General features: G+C 37.8%; 1 protein-coding gene across 2 annotated transcripts in view; it reads right to left on the bottom strand.

The window, feature by feature from the left end:
- Nucleotides 1–1723: 1723 nt before the first annotated feature.
- LOC140165326 (uridylate-specific endoribonuclease-like) overlaps nucleotides 1724–17548 on the bottom strand; it is a 28884-nt gene continuing 13059 nt past the window's right edge. For both annotated transcript variants that reach the window (XM_072188658.1, XM_072188659.1), the window contains 7 exons: nucleotides 13834–13956; nucleotides 13115–13237; nucleotides 9403–9540; nucleotides 7880–8015; nucleotides 7317–7519; nucleotides 6456–6676; nucleotides 1724–2545 (listed from right to left, as the gene is read on the bottom strand). In XM_072188658.1, the coding sequence (XP_072044759.1) occupies nucleotides 2321–2545; nucleotides 6456–6676; nucleotides 7317–7519; nucleotides 7880–8015; nucleotides 9403–9540; nucleotides 13115–13237; nucleotides 13834–13956 (1169 nt within the window). In that variant the 3' untranslated portion in view covers nucleotides 1724–2320. The remainder of the gene's footprint in view (nucleotides 2546–6455; nucleotides 6677–7316; nucleotides 7520–7879; nucleotides 8016–9402; nucleotides 9541–13114; nucleotides 13238–13833; nucleotides 13957–17548) is intronic.

Here is a 17548-nt window from a genome sequence, read left to right as displayed (position 1 = left end):
AGTGCTGTTCTAGAGACCCACATGGTCTGGGTAATTTTCTACCCTTTAATGTTATTTTACCAAGTCAAAATTCAGTCTTAAATATGCAACAGTACTCATTAATGAACACCCTCTACAATATTTCTCATGCCCTTGATGGATAGAGGGCAGTGTAACATGCCCATGTCATAATGCAGTATTATTTACACAGTCCTTTTATAAATTTACTTCCTTTTTTTTAAAATTATTTCTTCTTTAACCTGGGTCCATGTATAGAGGAAATTAAGCTTATGGCCAAAAACAACCTAACCCTTGTTTAACATTTTAGCTTAAAACTCAAGTACGATATATCACAGGTAGGTCAAACTATACTTTTTCTGAAAACCGTTCATTAAACTTGGTCAAATCTGGTAAAAGACACCAAAAGCACTTGGTGTCATTAAATCACAGAGGGGGTGCAAAGTAGCACCTCTTACATCCCTAACTAATAAAAGGATATTGTTAAGATGTCAGACTTGCATATCATGACTCCCGTAACAATATATATATAACAAATTATTCAACATTGAATTTTCCTTCCCATAAATCTGCACTACAGGTACCGAAGGAGTACAACGATCAAGATTTCGGGTATGGGTATGACGGTCCAGCGAAGTCTGACTGCATTGTGGATAACCTGGCAGTTGAGGGAATTCAAAATGAATATAAAATATACCTGTAACCTTGGTCAAAAGCAGGGCCGGATTTACCTTTTTGGGGGCCCTGGGCCAGGCCAAGGAAGGCATGTGCACTCAGGTAGCCAAGTTTTTGGTTTACGTATAAGATCGACAGTGATGGCGGATGCATTAAAATGTAGAGGGGGACTAGCATATTTTGTTCCGGTTCTGCAAAATTCAACCCCAAATCAAGGTGAATTTTGCTATTTGAAGGACTCCATAAGTTGGCCCAAAACATGCTGTTATTGGGGCTAAAAGGAAGATGCATTGGGTAATTGTTAGGGATTTTTGTGGCCCATACGACGGACGACTAAACACTCCAAGTGAGTGCTATTTGAAGCACACCATTATTGACCCAAAACATGCTGTTATTGGGGCTAAAAGAAAGACGCATTTGTCAATTTTTAGGGAATTAGGGGGGGGCGGAGACTCCCATACGATGACTAAACACTCCTAGTGAGTTTTTAAAAAAACACTAACCGCTAAATTTATATATAAATATCCAACTAGATAACCCCGCAGGGCAACAAAGAACTACTAACCGCGAAATATGTATCCAATAAGTCAAAACTATAAATTAGTCCCCGATAGAGAGCAGGGCTTGAAGAATGAGGGCAATTATGGGGTAAAGGGTTTTTTTTTTTTAAAGGAGAATATTATATTCTTTGGTGTCAAGGTCACTGGGCTTTTTTTCCCTAAAGGGCCCTTCTATATTGGAACTCACTTGGAATGTTTAGTCGTCGTATGGGAGTTTCCGCCCTCGGGCCTGCCGGCCCTGCGGCCTTGATGTTTTTTGTTGATACTGGGGTCCCAGTACAAAAAACATCAAGGCCGACAGGCCGGAGACTCCCATACGACGACTAAACACTCCAAGTAGCTTTACAATACATGTTATTTTAATTTTGAAAAGAAAAGATATTATATAGTAGACTTCAGTTATGTGTTATCTTAAGTTTATAAAAAGTGAAAGTCAAAATGTTGCATTTACTGAAAGCGCAAATTGTTTTTACCAATATATTTTTCTTCTAATAGACAGTTAAAACTCATTTTACACTTTTATTTCAATTTTATTCAATAATTATCATACATTGATAAAATACATGTAAAATTATGCAAACCATTATCATAAGGCCTAATGTAGATCATCCTAACTGGAGAGTGGAGACATACCGGTAGCAAATAACTAACTTTGAAGTTAAATTAAAATTGCATTTAAGTTTTAGTTTTTGGTGTTATAGGAACAAATCCGTTGTATGTTATAGACGATTCAAAACATATTATGGCTTTCTTGCAACAAATAACAAAATATTAAACATTTTGATAATTATTATAAACAGATTTTGATTAAAAACCTATAAAGTAATCTTAGAAAATTTGTTACTTTGTCTCAGTGCTTTTCAGAAATTGAAAATCCAATGAACATTACTTTGAAACAAGCATTTGAACAATATATTTCCTAAAAGAATAAAAGAGTTCATGGAGTCTAGATTACTTACAACGGACATAATTTTAGTAACACATTAAGTTGAGACATATTTTTAAAGATAGATGAACCCAGGAGCTGAACCTAGTTGGATCGTTTACGTTTGTTGCTCATATGTTAGTATTACACAGTTTAGATGTTTTTAAACCACGAAATAAGCTGATCCCACCATTGTGGTGAATATGGTGTAGGTCTGGATGCTAGTAGGATTTCCATTGAGATTAAACCGGCACACTTTGCCAGGCATGGTGATGAAACATGTCCCCATCATTGCTAAATCAAACTCCACACTAGAGCCATATAAGAAGCCGCCTAGAGCTTTGTTGTAGCCATTCCAAACAAAGTTAGCTCCTATATTATTGACAGCCTGTATAGGGTGAAATAAAAACATTTTCTTCTTACTTTAATCGCAATGCAAACTAGTCTACTCTACAGCCCCTTTTCATCTCACATTACCAATGTATGACATTCCTCATGTCACACAACCAATACAATGTAGTTTTACCACATCTCGCATTACCAATGTATGACATTCCTCTCACCGCACAACCAATACAATGTAGTTTTACCACATCTCACATTACCAATGTATGACAATCCTCTCACCGCACAACCAATACAATGTAGTTTTACCACATCTCACATTACCAATGTATGACATTCCTCTCACCGCACAACCAATACAATGTAGTTTTACCACATCTCACATTACCAATGTATGACATTCCTCTCATCACACAACCAATACAATGTAGTTTTACCACATCTCACATTACCAATGTATGACAATCCTCTCATCACACAACCAATACAATGTAGTTTTACCACATCTCACATTACCAATGTATGACATTCCTCTCATCACACAACCAATACAATGTAGTTTTACCACATCTCACATTACCAATGTATGACATTCCTCTCATCACACAACGAATACAATGTAGTTTTACCATATCTCACATTACCAATGTATGACAATCCTCTCATCACACAACCAATACAATGTAGTTTTACCACATCTCACATTACCAATGTATGACATTCTTCACATCACACAACCAATACAATGTAGTTTTACCACATCTCACATTACCAATGTATGACATTCCTCTCATCACACAACCAATACAATGTAGTTTTACCACATCTCACATTACCAATGTATGACATTCCTCTCATCACACAATCAATACAATGTAGTTTTACCGCATCTCGCATTACCAATGTATGACATTCTTCACATCACACAACCAATACAATGTAGTTTTACCACATCTCACATTACGTTACCAATGTATGACATTCCTCGTATTACACTACCAATACAATGTAGTTTATCACATCTCACATTACCAATGTATGACATTCCTCTCATCACACAATCAATACAATGTAGTTTTACCGCATCTCGCATTACCAATGTATGACATTCTTCACATCACACAACCAATACAATGTAGTTTTACCACATCTCACATTACGTTACCAATGTATGACATTCCTCGTATTACACTACCAATACAATGTAGTTTATCACATCTCACATTACCAATGTATGACATTCCTCTCACCACACAACCTTCACATCACACAACCAATACAATGTAGTTTTACCACATCTCACATTACCAATGTATGACATTCTTCACATCACACAACCAATACAATGTAGTTTTACCTCATCTCGCATTACCAATGTATGCAATTCCTCTCATCACACAACCAATACAATGTAGTTTTACCACATCTCACATTATCAATGTATGACATTCTTCACATCACACAACCAATACAATGTAGTTTTACCACATCTCGCATTACCAATGTATGACATTCCTCACATCACACAACCAATACAATGTAGTTTACCACATCTCGCATTACCAATGTATGACATTCTTCACATCACACAACCAATACAATGTAGTTTACCACATCTCGCATTACCAATGTATGCAATTACTCTCATCACACAACCAATACAATGTAGTTTACCACATCTCGCATTATCAATGTATGACATTCCTCACATCACGCAACCAATACAATGTAGTTTACCATATCTCACATTACCAATGTATGACATTCTTCACATCACACAACCAATACAATGTAGTTTTACCACATCTCACATTACCAATGTATGACATTCTTCACATCACACAACCAATACAATGTAGTTTTACCAAATCTCGCATTACCAATGTATGACATTCTTCACATCACACAACCAATACAATGTAGTTTTACCACATGTTGCATTACCAATGTATGACATTCCTCTCACCAAACAACCAATACATGTAGTTTTACCACATCTCACATTACATTACCAATGTATGACATTCCTCTCATCACACAACCAATACAATGTAGTTTTACCTCATCTCACATTACCAATGTATGACATTCTTCACATCACACAACCAATACAATGTAGTTTTACCACATCTCGCATTACCAATGTGCAATTCCTCTCATCACACAACCAATACAATGTAGTTTACCACATCTCGCATTATCAATGTATGACATTCCTCACATCACACAACCAATACAATGTAGTTTACCATATCTCGCATTACCAATGTATGACATTCTTCACATCACACAACCAATGCAATGTAGTTTTACCACATGTTGCATTACCAATGTATGACATTCCTCTCACCAAACAACCAATACAATGTAGTTTTACCACATGTTGCATTACCAATGTATGACATTCCTCTCACCAAACAACCAATACATGTAGTTTTACCACATCTCACATTACATTACCAATGTATGACATTCCTCTTATCACACAAACCAATACAATGTAGTTTTTCCAAATCTCGCATTACAAATGCATGACGTTATTCTCATACAACCAAGAGATCTACAAGCTCCATTTTGATTGAATACTCAGATGATTATTTCTTGTAATTAACCCATCTGTAAATATGGGAAGTATTTAATAAAGTAGTGTCTCTTTAACGTGTCACTCCAGTGAACCAATTTGCCAAAATAGTGAATGAATGTATAATCGTGTTTTTAATAGAATGCCAAAAATAATCCAACAATAGTTTCCAAATTCCTATAACACTATAGAACAAGGAAAACAAAATGCGTGGAACGCCAACCCAATTCTAATTCTTAAAAGTGGGACCACTCCGGATATGTTAAATTCCTATATCAGTAATTTTGAAGTCTCCTGTCCCCAATGATTCCAAATGGGACCGTGACTCGCAGGTTGTGAATCCTGTGGTCAAGCTACAGATGTAATCAATTCCATTTAGATTTAGTGAGTGACATCCACTTCGTTTCAACTCTGTCTCTTTTCACCTCAAAAGCTCTTAAGAATATTTCGCACATATTGAGTGCTTTTATGAAGTGAAATGGAAAAACCAGAAGGGTGAGAGTTCATAAGGGCACTGTCTGGACAATAAGTCATATAAAACAATGATAACTTTGGACGCATGCGCCAAACCAACGCATGGTACGTGTTCGTCAACTACCTGTGGAGGATATTATATTATAATTGATCGATTTGCTGCAGAATAGTTCGTACAACATTATTTTTGTTTAGTAAGTGGGAATGGAGAACATGTTAACAAATAAAGTTTTGTACCTTGGTATTACAGCACGTGTATAATATGATATGAAATTGTAGAAATGGCCTAGAGACCACGGTTGTCTGATGGCATGTAAGAGTCATTTTTAAGAAAAGTTGAACAATGGTGGCGCTATTTATCTTAAATCTTGTTTGCATCTTTACCAGGGAGCTCAGGGGTAGACACGTCTTGTATAATGGTATTAGAACATCAGAAAAAAGACTCACAAATGGCAAGGAAATAAAAAAAATTATCATGAAATGTAAGGAATAAATTATATTATTTGGCTAATATAAATTTAAAATATATGTAAATAGCGCCCTCAATTTGCGGACAAATGTACAGTTTATAGCATGAAAGCATAAAAAGATGAATAGTTTGATATAGAAACGAAAATCCATGTTAAAAACACCTAAAAAATATATGTCTATATAAATATGATAGCTGTTGGTAGTGTTCAGGTCTAGAATGAGCATTATATAAAGGTTTGTTAGAAAAATTAATAAATGATAATATCAAACAACCGTGAGACCTTGTAGGAATTGCCTATAGACCTAACCTTTCAAAATTATCCTATGAACTCTCACAATCCTGCAACATTGTGCCTAGTATTTAAACATTGGTAAATACAATAATCGTTCCCAGCATGCCCAGTGAAATGATCCATTCTCAACTTACCTCATCGTCCCTGACATAGCCAAGGTAGTTGATTTCACCAGCCTTCTCCTTCAAATAGAACTGTACCCAGTTGTGGAAACCATTGACTTTTGAGCCGCTCTTGTATTCACCCAAAAATACATGTTCAAATCCTGATGAATCTTTAGGGCTGCTGCGGTCATACAGGGTGAACCATGCATGCTCAATCTTAGCTCTGAAATCTGCTGCGTCCGTTACATAACCTGTGTTGAATATGACAGTGAACATTTTGATTAATTTACATTGTTTATGAGGTTGTTTTGTCCACTTGTTTTGAAATCTTGCATCAGATAATTTAGTTGCAGGTTTGTACGTATGGAATAAAATGATATTATTAGGCTAATAGAATTCTTATAACTCGGTACAACAACAACAAAAGCGCAGTGATTCGCTGACCATTGTGGCCCAAGACACCATAAACCATTAACAATCAGGGACGTACAGCTAAGAAGCACACACCATATACATACCACAATAAACCATCACAGCCAGGATCAGCTCCCCGAGGTCTCGTACGGGGGATCGAGACAATAAGCACCATGGGAATTTCAAGTTAGCTCGATTATCTAATAAGAATAAAAAAACTGCGCCGGAATTCGAACTCGTGTTGCCACATACTAACGCACTGGAGTCTTAAGCCTTACTGAACTGTATACCAGGAAGATTTGGCACTTCGTAAAACACTCTCACTGTTTATGGTGTAAAAAATGGTCACGTGATGCTACGCGGCTTGGTACTTGATTAACATCATTCGTGGCTTATTTTATTGGGTTTGTATTGTTCATGTTTTTTATGCAGTTGCTCCCTGAAACGCCAACAATAAAAAGTATAAAAATATCATACCGTAGCCGGCTAAGAAGTTGACAGTCTTTGTCATCACTTTAGTGGCCATGATAGCATCCATAAAAGCAACATGTTCTGCCTCTTTCCCTGGTGTTCTAACTTCATCAACACCATAATTAGGGTTGTAATTATCAAGGAGGTTAATGAAGGCTGCAAAGGTTGGTCTGCTGAACACTGCTGCCTCATCAACGAAGCTGAACAATCTGTAATGAGAGGAAAGTGGTCTGTTTAAAATGGTGCATGTGAACATGGTAAAGAGAATGATAAAATGGTAGATAGAGGGATGACAAAACAAGAGGAAGTGAGAACCTGGGAGATAAGGTATGTGTGAAATCTTCAAATGGTGACAAAGAACCTGTGAGATCATGAAAGAAGGGAAAGACAAACATACAGAGAAATGGTGGTGGAAGACTACAATACCGTATGTCGATAGTATGGAAATAGCAGCTGTTAGTACTTGCATATTCCTGTACATTGTCCCTAGATTGAACCAGAAATGTTTATGTATGTGGAGGTGTAGGGGTGGGGTCTGTGTATGGGGGCTGTAGGGGTGTTTCACTTACGGTTCAGATGACTGATCCACTGTGTTTCCATCAGCGACTTGTGCTTGCTTATTGATGGTGTATTCAGAAGGATCGGCCCTGCTTGTATCACTGGCCCACAGATCATCAGCCAGAGCAGATAATGCACCAGGAGTGACTGGGTTGGAGATACAAAGATGCAATATTATATAATTAGTTATTTTGGGCTGTTTTATCACATCTCGCATTACCAATCACTGCCATTCCTCTCATCACAGAACCAAAATACAAAGCAAGTTTACCACATTCTCGTCTTACTAAGTATGGCATTCCTCTCATCACACATTCAATTCATTCAGTTTTACCACATCTCGCATTACCAATGTATGATATTCCTCTCACCACCCAACAAATACAATGTAATTTTACCACATCTCACATTACCAATGTATGACAATCCTCTCACAATACAATCAATATAATGTAGTTTTACCACATCTCGCATTACCAATGTATGCCATTACTCTCATCACATAACCAATACAATATAGTTTTACCACATCTCACATTACCAATGTATGACATTCCTCTCATCACACAACCAATACAATGTAGTTTTACCACATCTCGCATTACCAATGTATGACAATCCTCTCATCACACAACCAATACAATGTAGTTTTACCACATCTCACATTACCAATGTATGACAATCCTCTCATCACACAACCAATACAATGTAGTTTTACCACATCTCACATTACCAATATATGACATTCCTCTCATCACACAACTAATACAATGTAGTTTTACCACATCTCGCATTACCAATGTATGACATTCCTCTCATCACACAACCAATACAATGTAGTTTTACCACATCTCACATTACCAATATATGACATTCCTCTCATCACACAACCAATACAATGTAGTTTTACCACATCTCGCATTACCAATGTATGACATTCCTCTCATCGCACAACCAATACAATGTAATTTTACCACATCTCGCATTACCAATATATGACATTCCTCTCATCACACAACCAATACAATGTAGTTTGACCACATCTCACATTACCAATATATGACATTCCTCTCATCACACAACCAATACAATGTAGTTTTACCACATCTTGCATTACCAAAGTGTGACATTCCTCTCATCAAACAACCAATACAATGTAGTTTTACCACATCTCGCATTACCAAAGTGTGACATTCCTCTCATCACACAACCAATACAATGTAGTTTTACCACATCTCACATTACCAATGTATGACATTCCTCTCATCACACAACCATTGGTAATGCACGACATTCTGTTCATCACATAACCAAATACTGTAGTTTTACCATATCTCGCATTTAATACCAATGACATTTTTTCTCATCACATCAAATCAAACAATCAACCAAATCAAACCAAATCAATTAATCCAAATTGCTTGAACCAACACGTGTTTGTATTATGACCGTTTATTTTGTACTCTTTGGTGCCTTGTCCGTTTTTTAAAGTTTTGAAAAAGTTGAATAAAATATATGAAGACAAAAAACTTACTGCCTCCACCGCTACCACCACACTCATCGGAGTAGTCAGGGCAACAGTCTCCATTGGTTAGACAAGCACTATTACACTGACATGGTAGATTGGAGTCGATGGGGTCATCACATCGACCGTAGCAGGTACCATCTGGAACTGAAATGTAATGGAACTGATAACTGTGGCGCTTTGAATCGGATAGTATTGACCTTTTCGGTAAATCCTTTCGGTCATAAGTAGATAAGCCTTTGCGAGTACACATGAGATGTCGTCATTTGACGTCAGCACCGATGCGCACAATGTTTAGCGAACATCCGAGTGGCGAACGCCGTTACTGCGAATTGCAAGTCGGCGTGACGTCAAATGACGACATCTCAGGTGTGCTCGCAAAGGCTTTTGGGATTTACTGAAAAGGTCAATTCGCTACCAAATAATTCGGTGGCGAATATTGTTTTCGTCAACAAACATTCGTTATAAAACAAATTACTTGAAACAGATTTAGGTTTAATAACGGATACTTGCTGAAAATAGCGACGCTAAATAGTACAATAACATAGACTATTGTGCTTTGTGGAAGCAAGCCGCTGACCACTTTCCCCAGACACTTCTTATAAACCATTTGGCATCAGAGAGCTTCAGAGACGCAGCTCGTAACAAGTGCAGAGCCCTAATGAACATATACATATATGACGATTAACCATCGCAGATAGGATTAGCTCCCTGGATTTCGTACGGGCAGTATTTCCTTGTTCCACGTGATTCATGGGAAATTCAAGCTAGCTCAATATTATTGCCAAATGCGGTATTGTGTGCAGAAAAGTAATTTACAATTAGCATGAAAATCTGTGTTGGTAATCAAATAAATGAAGGAGTTTTAACTAGTGTTCACAACACATAAAGTTGCTAACTTGAAATGTTTGTCGTTGATTGACTCGACGACTTTGGACTGTGACGTCATCAGTGGATTGTAGACTCTTGATAATTTGTAGCAGGACCCGTCCTTGTTCAGAAAAGGTTGGTTAATAGCCGGGATGTAAATGGCTTCTTTGACTCCGCTTTCAAAACACCTTGATTCTCTATCGAGGATCTGCACTTTCTCTAAGACATATGAGGGACTCCGCTATGTTATCATGTGTATATGTGCTGAAATACCTCAGACGAGGTTGAACTAGGACGCCTGTGCTCAAGGAATCTTATTTTAAGAGTTCTCTCTGTATCGCCTTTAGATGATCCCGTGCAGGGGCCTCAGGTTGTCTGACCATGGCAAGGTATCAGATACAATGACACGTAACGTCCGTTTTGTTGTGCATCCCACCTAGGTTTCATTATCATTGAGGTATAGGACTTTTAATTTTTTCGGAGAAGAGCAGGTAGGACAACTACTTAATGATCACATTTTTGTTCCTAAAATGGGGGTTACAGCGCCCTCAACGGGCACTTTCTCCATAGAGCTACATGTAAAGACCAGTTATAGACAAATGGCCCTAAAATAAAACGGACTCGCGCGAATTTCCTCAAATTTTGCATATGATGTAGATTTAACATCTGGAATGTAATGCAAGTGATGTCGTTGCTGCTCTTCTAAATTCATTTTTAAAATGTCCACCCCAGATGATGATCGCATTGGCTTGAAACACACTAGTGTTATCCCGTATACGAGCTAACAATCCCTTTTACGGCATCAGATTCAATCTCTGCTCACTGTTGTTTGATGGCATGTAGAATTGTATTCATTTTAAAGCAACGTTGAACACTGATGGTGCTATTTATCGTAAATGTATAATGATATTAAAATATCATAAAAATGAGTAATATATAGCAAGGAATTTTTCATCACTACTTTTTTTTTATCATGAAATGAAAGGAATAACTCAAATATATGTAAATAGCGCCCTCAATTTGCACACAAATATACAGTTTATAGAATAAAAATTAAAAACAAAAAGTCAGCCAAAGATTAGCTAAAAAAATATATGTGTTTATCAGTGTGATAGCTGTTGTTATTGTAAAGGACTAGATTTGAAAATTATGTAATGTTTGTTAGAAATATCAATAAATGATCACATCAAACACACAACTGTGTGCTATAGATGATCCCGTGGGCCTCGGGATGTCTTACCATGGCACGGTATCAGATACATGACACGTAATGTCCTTTCTGTCCGTTTTGTCTTTGGGCAAATCAAAACCTTGACATAGTGTGCATGGATATGTCCCAGGATACTAGTATGCCCGCATTGACTTGATATGCCTTTGACATAATTGGGAGAACGAATTGGCCTTTATTAGATGTTTTAATGGTAAGCTTAGGGTTATTGAACCTGTTAAATGCCCAATTAGGGTTTACCCACACTTAGACAGGGCTTGTGAGACTTCCGTACGTCACAATCTGGGCATACAAGATCAGTAATACTAATAGCCAGGGCCAGATTTCCCTTTTTTGGGGCCCTGGGCCACGTCAAAATGTGGAGGCTCCCAAACTCACTATGGCCAAGTTTTGGTTTAGGTATAAAATCGACAGTTGCGGCGGGAGCATTACAATTTAGAGGGAGACGAACATATATTTTAGAAGAACACTTCGCGCGCAAATTTTTTTCTAAAATCAGCCCAATATGAACTGAATTTTGCTACATACTGGGCCATTGTGCGCGAAGCGAGCAAAATGTTGCATTTTTACCCTATTTTGTCCAATACAAGGTGTTTTTTGGGCTAAAAAGGAAGATGCACAGGGCAATTTGGGGGCCCGGGTTTGGGGGGCTCTGGGCCCGGGCCCATCTGGCCCAATGATAAATCCGGCCCTGGTAATAGCAGACTCTGCGCGATGAAATAAAGTGTATACCACTCCCATTTTTTGTTGTAAGGGTGTTTGGATGAAAAGTTCAAGTACTGGTACGGTCTGTATGCGTGGGTTTGCGATAGATCTTGATATTGGTTGAGCGGTTCGGTTTTATGACAGATACAGTGTCCAAGAATGTTGGGTCCCGTTATCTCGATGCTCTGTGATGAATTCGATATCCGGATTGAGTGAATTCAAGTAATCAGTGTATTCCTGGACGTTCTGATGGGACGTGTTGTTTCTTTCCTTTGGTGTGAGTGTCGTCAACATATCTGAACCACAAAAATGTGGGATGAAGAGCAATGGAGATGTTCTTTATACAAATTACAAATAAAAGGGCTATGAGACCCAATAGCCTCTCCATGTATTTGTAAAATAAAACACTTCTTTGTACACAAAATAGGTCAATATGTATACAACTTGGCCCCGGACAGAATGATATTATGTTCTTTTACCTTAAAGCCTTTTTAGAACAAGGATGCACTATAAATTATCAAGAGTCTATGGTCCAATTATGACGTCAGAAGTCAAAAATCGTCAAACCAATCAACGAACTGGATCATTCGCTGGCGAAGATTGTAATGTAACATCGAAAATTTCAGGTTAGCAACTTTATTATGGTTGTGAACAAAAGTTCAATCCTTCATTTATTTCAAGCTTGGCGATATAGTGACCTATCTTCTATAACAAAAAAGCATTTGATAAGATTGATAATCAAAAGTAGCGATGCAATTATGCAAATGTTTGCGTTTGACGTCAGGGCAACGGCGCGACGTGATCAGTTGCTGACCTGCGCAGTACAACATTTTTGGTCTGGTTGACAGGATGTCGTATAAGCAAACTAGTCTTTACTACTGTCTTTAATTATCATGTCTCCAATTATATGTTACTTACTTATACAGTACGCATCGTAGTCTCCGCAGCAGTTATCGTATTGCTTACATAAACTATTACAATGACAGTTATCGGCTGGATCATAGGCGCGACCGCATTGTGAGTAGCAAGAAAATGCCGCTCCTGTAAGATATCATTGTACATGTATATAATTAGTATTTTATGTATTATAATACCAGATTGAGTTTCGTTATCCCTATCAAATGTAATTTTTAACCATAGACATTGCCTTCAAGATAGGCATTCAGGCCTCAGCCATGCTTATGCCTATAGACCACTTGACATCATTGTTTAACAGCAAAGGCGAGGGACTGGTCTATCGATATGCTTGAACAAATCGCTACATTGTTCAATGGTTTTCTCGTACTATGTGAAATGTGGTGGGCTATTTAAAATGCACGTGCCCTGTGCAAACTACGATGTATACGCACACTACAGGCAGGGGGTAAAGAACAATGGAAGTTGTCATAATTCGCGCGCATACTACTGGGCAATGACGTCACATGTGAAGTGGTCTATACCCACTGTGGTCTATACCTAAGCCTATATACAAAAACTTGACGCCCCTTTCCTGCCTTTTTGGAAGTTGTGATAATTGTATCCCAATTCTGTGATCCTTCTTTCCTTTTTCCCCCTTTTAATATTTTTGTAACGTGCGTGGGAGACCGGGAACCCTTCCAAAACCCAAGATACCCCGTTACCCTTCCCATATGCCATACCTAGACATGTGTATTGATAGTCGGCACAACAGTCCTCGTATCTTTCACATGCTGTGTTACACTGGCAAGGCTTTGTTACATCAAGAGGGCTATCACATCGCCCAACACACGAATCATCGGCGCCTAAACGAAAAGACAGAATATTAATTATGAATCATGCATAATTAGCATTAGAAACATACATGTAATACGACAGGCGACACTAACGATCTTAAAAACTACCGGACAATTAGCAGTACCTCGCACACGTGAACTCTTCACCAAAGTGATCACAAACAGACTGACTACTCAACTGGACGAAAATCAACTTGCAGAACAAAAAAATCCAGGGAATGCCAGCTGCTCTTATGTCTCGCTTCTGTGGATTATGAAAAAGCTTTTGATTCAGTGGAAACAAATGCAGTCATCCAATCATTCGAAAACCAAGGCATAAACACACTCTACATTAAGACCATCTAGGAAATATATACCAATGCCACAGCTATACAAAGACTTCATAAGGACAGTGAACCAATTTATGTCAGAAGGGGAGGACGTCAGGGAGATACCATGTCACCCAAGTTGTTTGTGGCAACCGTAGAAGAAATCTTCAAAGAGATTGACCTGCTGGGTTGATAAAGGCATCAATGGAAATGAAAAGCAATTAAACCATATAAGGTTCACAGATGACATTGTGATCATCCAGCCGAGTTGGAAGAAATGTTAACTGATTTTAACAATGAGAGTATAGGAGCTTGGCTGAAAATGAACGTGTCAAAACCAATGGGTATGTCAAACATGTATGCAGATAACAAGGAAATCGAAATTGGAAGTGAAACACTGGAACAGGTATCCAAATACACATAAGAGATTTGGCCAGATGGGAACCAGTCGAAAAAGAATTAAAGAGAAAAACGCAAGCCAGATGGGCAGCGTTCAGCAGACACAAAGACATACTAACAGACAAAACCATGCCAAATTGTCTGAAAAGGAAGCTTTTCAATCAATGCATCTTACCTGCCATAACATATGGAAGTGAAACTTGGACATTAAATAAAGATGTGGAAAGGAAACTTTACACAGAGAAGTAGGGAAGGGATGATGCTGGGGTATACAAGAGACCGGAAAAAGAACGTCTGGATTAGGGAACAAACAAGAGTAAAGGATGTGTTTACAACAGTAAAAAGAATTAAATGGAAGTGGGCTGGACATTTCTGAGCAAGGATACCATATGGACGATTGAGTCAGCTCACAACAGAGTGGCAACCCTTATATGGAACAAGAAATAGAGGAAGACCTCGAGGTAGATGGAGAGATGAGCTGGTCAGTTATTTGGGAATAGCACCCTGGACAGGAATTGCAGGAGACGGAAGAAATTGGCAGAATTTAGGAGAGGCCTTTGCCGAGCAGTGGGACAATATATGGGTGGATGATGATGATGAAGGTGCGAAGACTGAGATACATTTTCCCATACAGCTTGGATTTGCAGTTTTCACCATTTAGTGTTTATCACTTCTTATATGAGTCCCCTATAGATTCAGCAGTGATGGATACACTCTTAGAACTATTTTACTCTACTTGAGTAAAAAGGTCACATCTCAACAAAATGAGTAAAAAATATTCAAATTGAGGAAATAGTACCCAACATTGAGCTCATATTGAGAAATATTACTTTACATCAAGGGTACTATTTATTGATATGGGCTATCAATGTTGGGTATTATATTTTTTACTCAATTAGTTGAGTTGTGACCTTTTTACTCAAGTTGAGTATCATATTTCTAAGAGTGTATACAAAATATGGATTTTTGATATATTTTCTTAAATCATCGATAATTACTAAAATACGGTAACTTACTTGGAACCCAGTATGCCGAGGCCGAAGCCACCAGCATGAATAAAACGAGGTATAATTCCATGATGATGCGCGTTGCCCGAGTTGTTGCCGCTGGACTGAAGTAATACCTATGCGTATCTTAGATATGTACTCGATTTTAATACTTCCTAATCCTAGTGATAAGCAATGTATTGCTATATTTCAGACTTTTAATTTAAGGGCACGTGATAGTCGTGAAATTAAACCATGTTGCATGCATGACTTATATATTTAATTGCATGTTTCAATTAAGCACCACATTCAGGCCCGTAGATTTACAAGAGGTCAAAATTTTCTGTGCGAACACGTTGCAATGTGCAAAATATATCCTATTATTGAAGAAAAATGTACATGGGCCCTCCCTTTCTGAGGGAAAAGGGAATCCCAAAGTTCCCCCTTTATGCGATGGGGCAAGGTTTGACTTCGGGATGTTTAGATGTATGCAAACCAGGATTTTTTCAGAATATAGGATGGACCCTTGAGCATGTTGAGGGAGAGCTCAGTGGAAATATTTTAAGCACGGATTTGTAAATCTCACTGCACGGATTTTTATTCTCACTGCACGAACGTGCCAGGAGGCACCCTGGTACATACCCGGGGGTACATAATAGCCCCTAGTACATAAATGTAGTTACTTTTGCTCTTTCATAATATAGGCCATATATTTGTAGAATGTTTTGACAAAATACCAGTAGTACCACCCACCACACCCCCGCAATTGGAACCCGTCCCAAAAGAGTTGACCGTTTGTCGGAGGGTTTTGACCTCTCTTTGCAGATCCCCCACCTCAACTGCGTGCTCGATTGCGAAAGTTTAGTCAACGCCATCGCACCACTAAGACCAGAGCGAATATCACAGTATAAAATGTGTGTGTGATCTGTAACATATGCTAAATATTAATACAGAGTTATCAATTAAATCCTCATTTTGATCATGCTCATTACTCAATGGCGGATGATATTTATTTTTATCTTCAGAATATGCGATAACTTGTTGAGAAATTATAATATCGTTCGGAACATGCTGCCCATATGTCGACAAAAACGAAAGATATAGATGATTAAAAATACCAAATACTGAATGATTCTGAATTTCATCTCAATTCTTGGACTTTTACATGTTAAATAATCTCATATAGTACATTCCCGTAAGACCAACTATCAAAGTATGATTTGATAATTTTGTCGAACAAATTCAGTTTTCTTCAATTCAATATTCTTTGCTCGTTTAAAGGATGGGGTATGAACGTTTGGACAGTACTTATTGTGGGACATTAGAGCACATCAGACCCGGGGCATATCGAATTGCATTCTGAATACGAAGAATGTCCTTCTGATATCAAATAATTTTGATTTTTTGAAATTCGCAATACAATACACATTGCAAATGATTAAAAATTGATATTTTTGATATTTAACAGTAGGCCTACTCGAAGTAAACTTTATAACTTTATAAATCTGATGATTTATACTTAAAGTGTATGTAGGTGGGATGAAAAGCCGACGATCAATTGAAAATTTTGACCTTTCGTATTGAAGACTGGATTTTTTTCCCAAAACACCAAAACAAAATTAGGTCTTTTGGGAAAAAAATCCATATCTTAGTCTCGGTTCCACGAATTATAAAAAGACGTTTTATTTACATTTTACTGGATATGTTCTTTGAGTAGCGAATATAGTATACGATCCACAGGAAATGTTCTATACGTAACTGCTTAGCCTTATTCAACATATCCCGGATTCAGAAAAGCGAAAAAAAGGTGGTAGACTACTGGGGACAGAAACAAACGAAGTTAATTGGTGGTTCAGCGACACAAAGACGTATCTCCTGTGTGTATGATTGCCTCAAGTTCACTCAAGA

The sequence above is a fragment of the Amphiura filiformis genome, chromosome 12, assembly GCF_039555335.1.
Source record: "Amphiura filiformis chromosome 12, Afil_fr2py, whole genome shotgun sequence".
Taxonomy (NCBI): domain Eukaryota; kingdom Metazoa; phylum Echinodermata; class Ophiuroidea; order Amphilepidida; family Amphiuridae; genus Amphiura; species Amphiura filiformis.
This window is presented reverse-complemented; position numbering and strand designations above follow the sequence as displayed.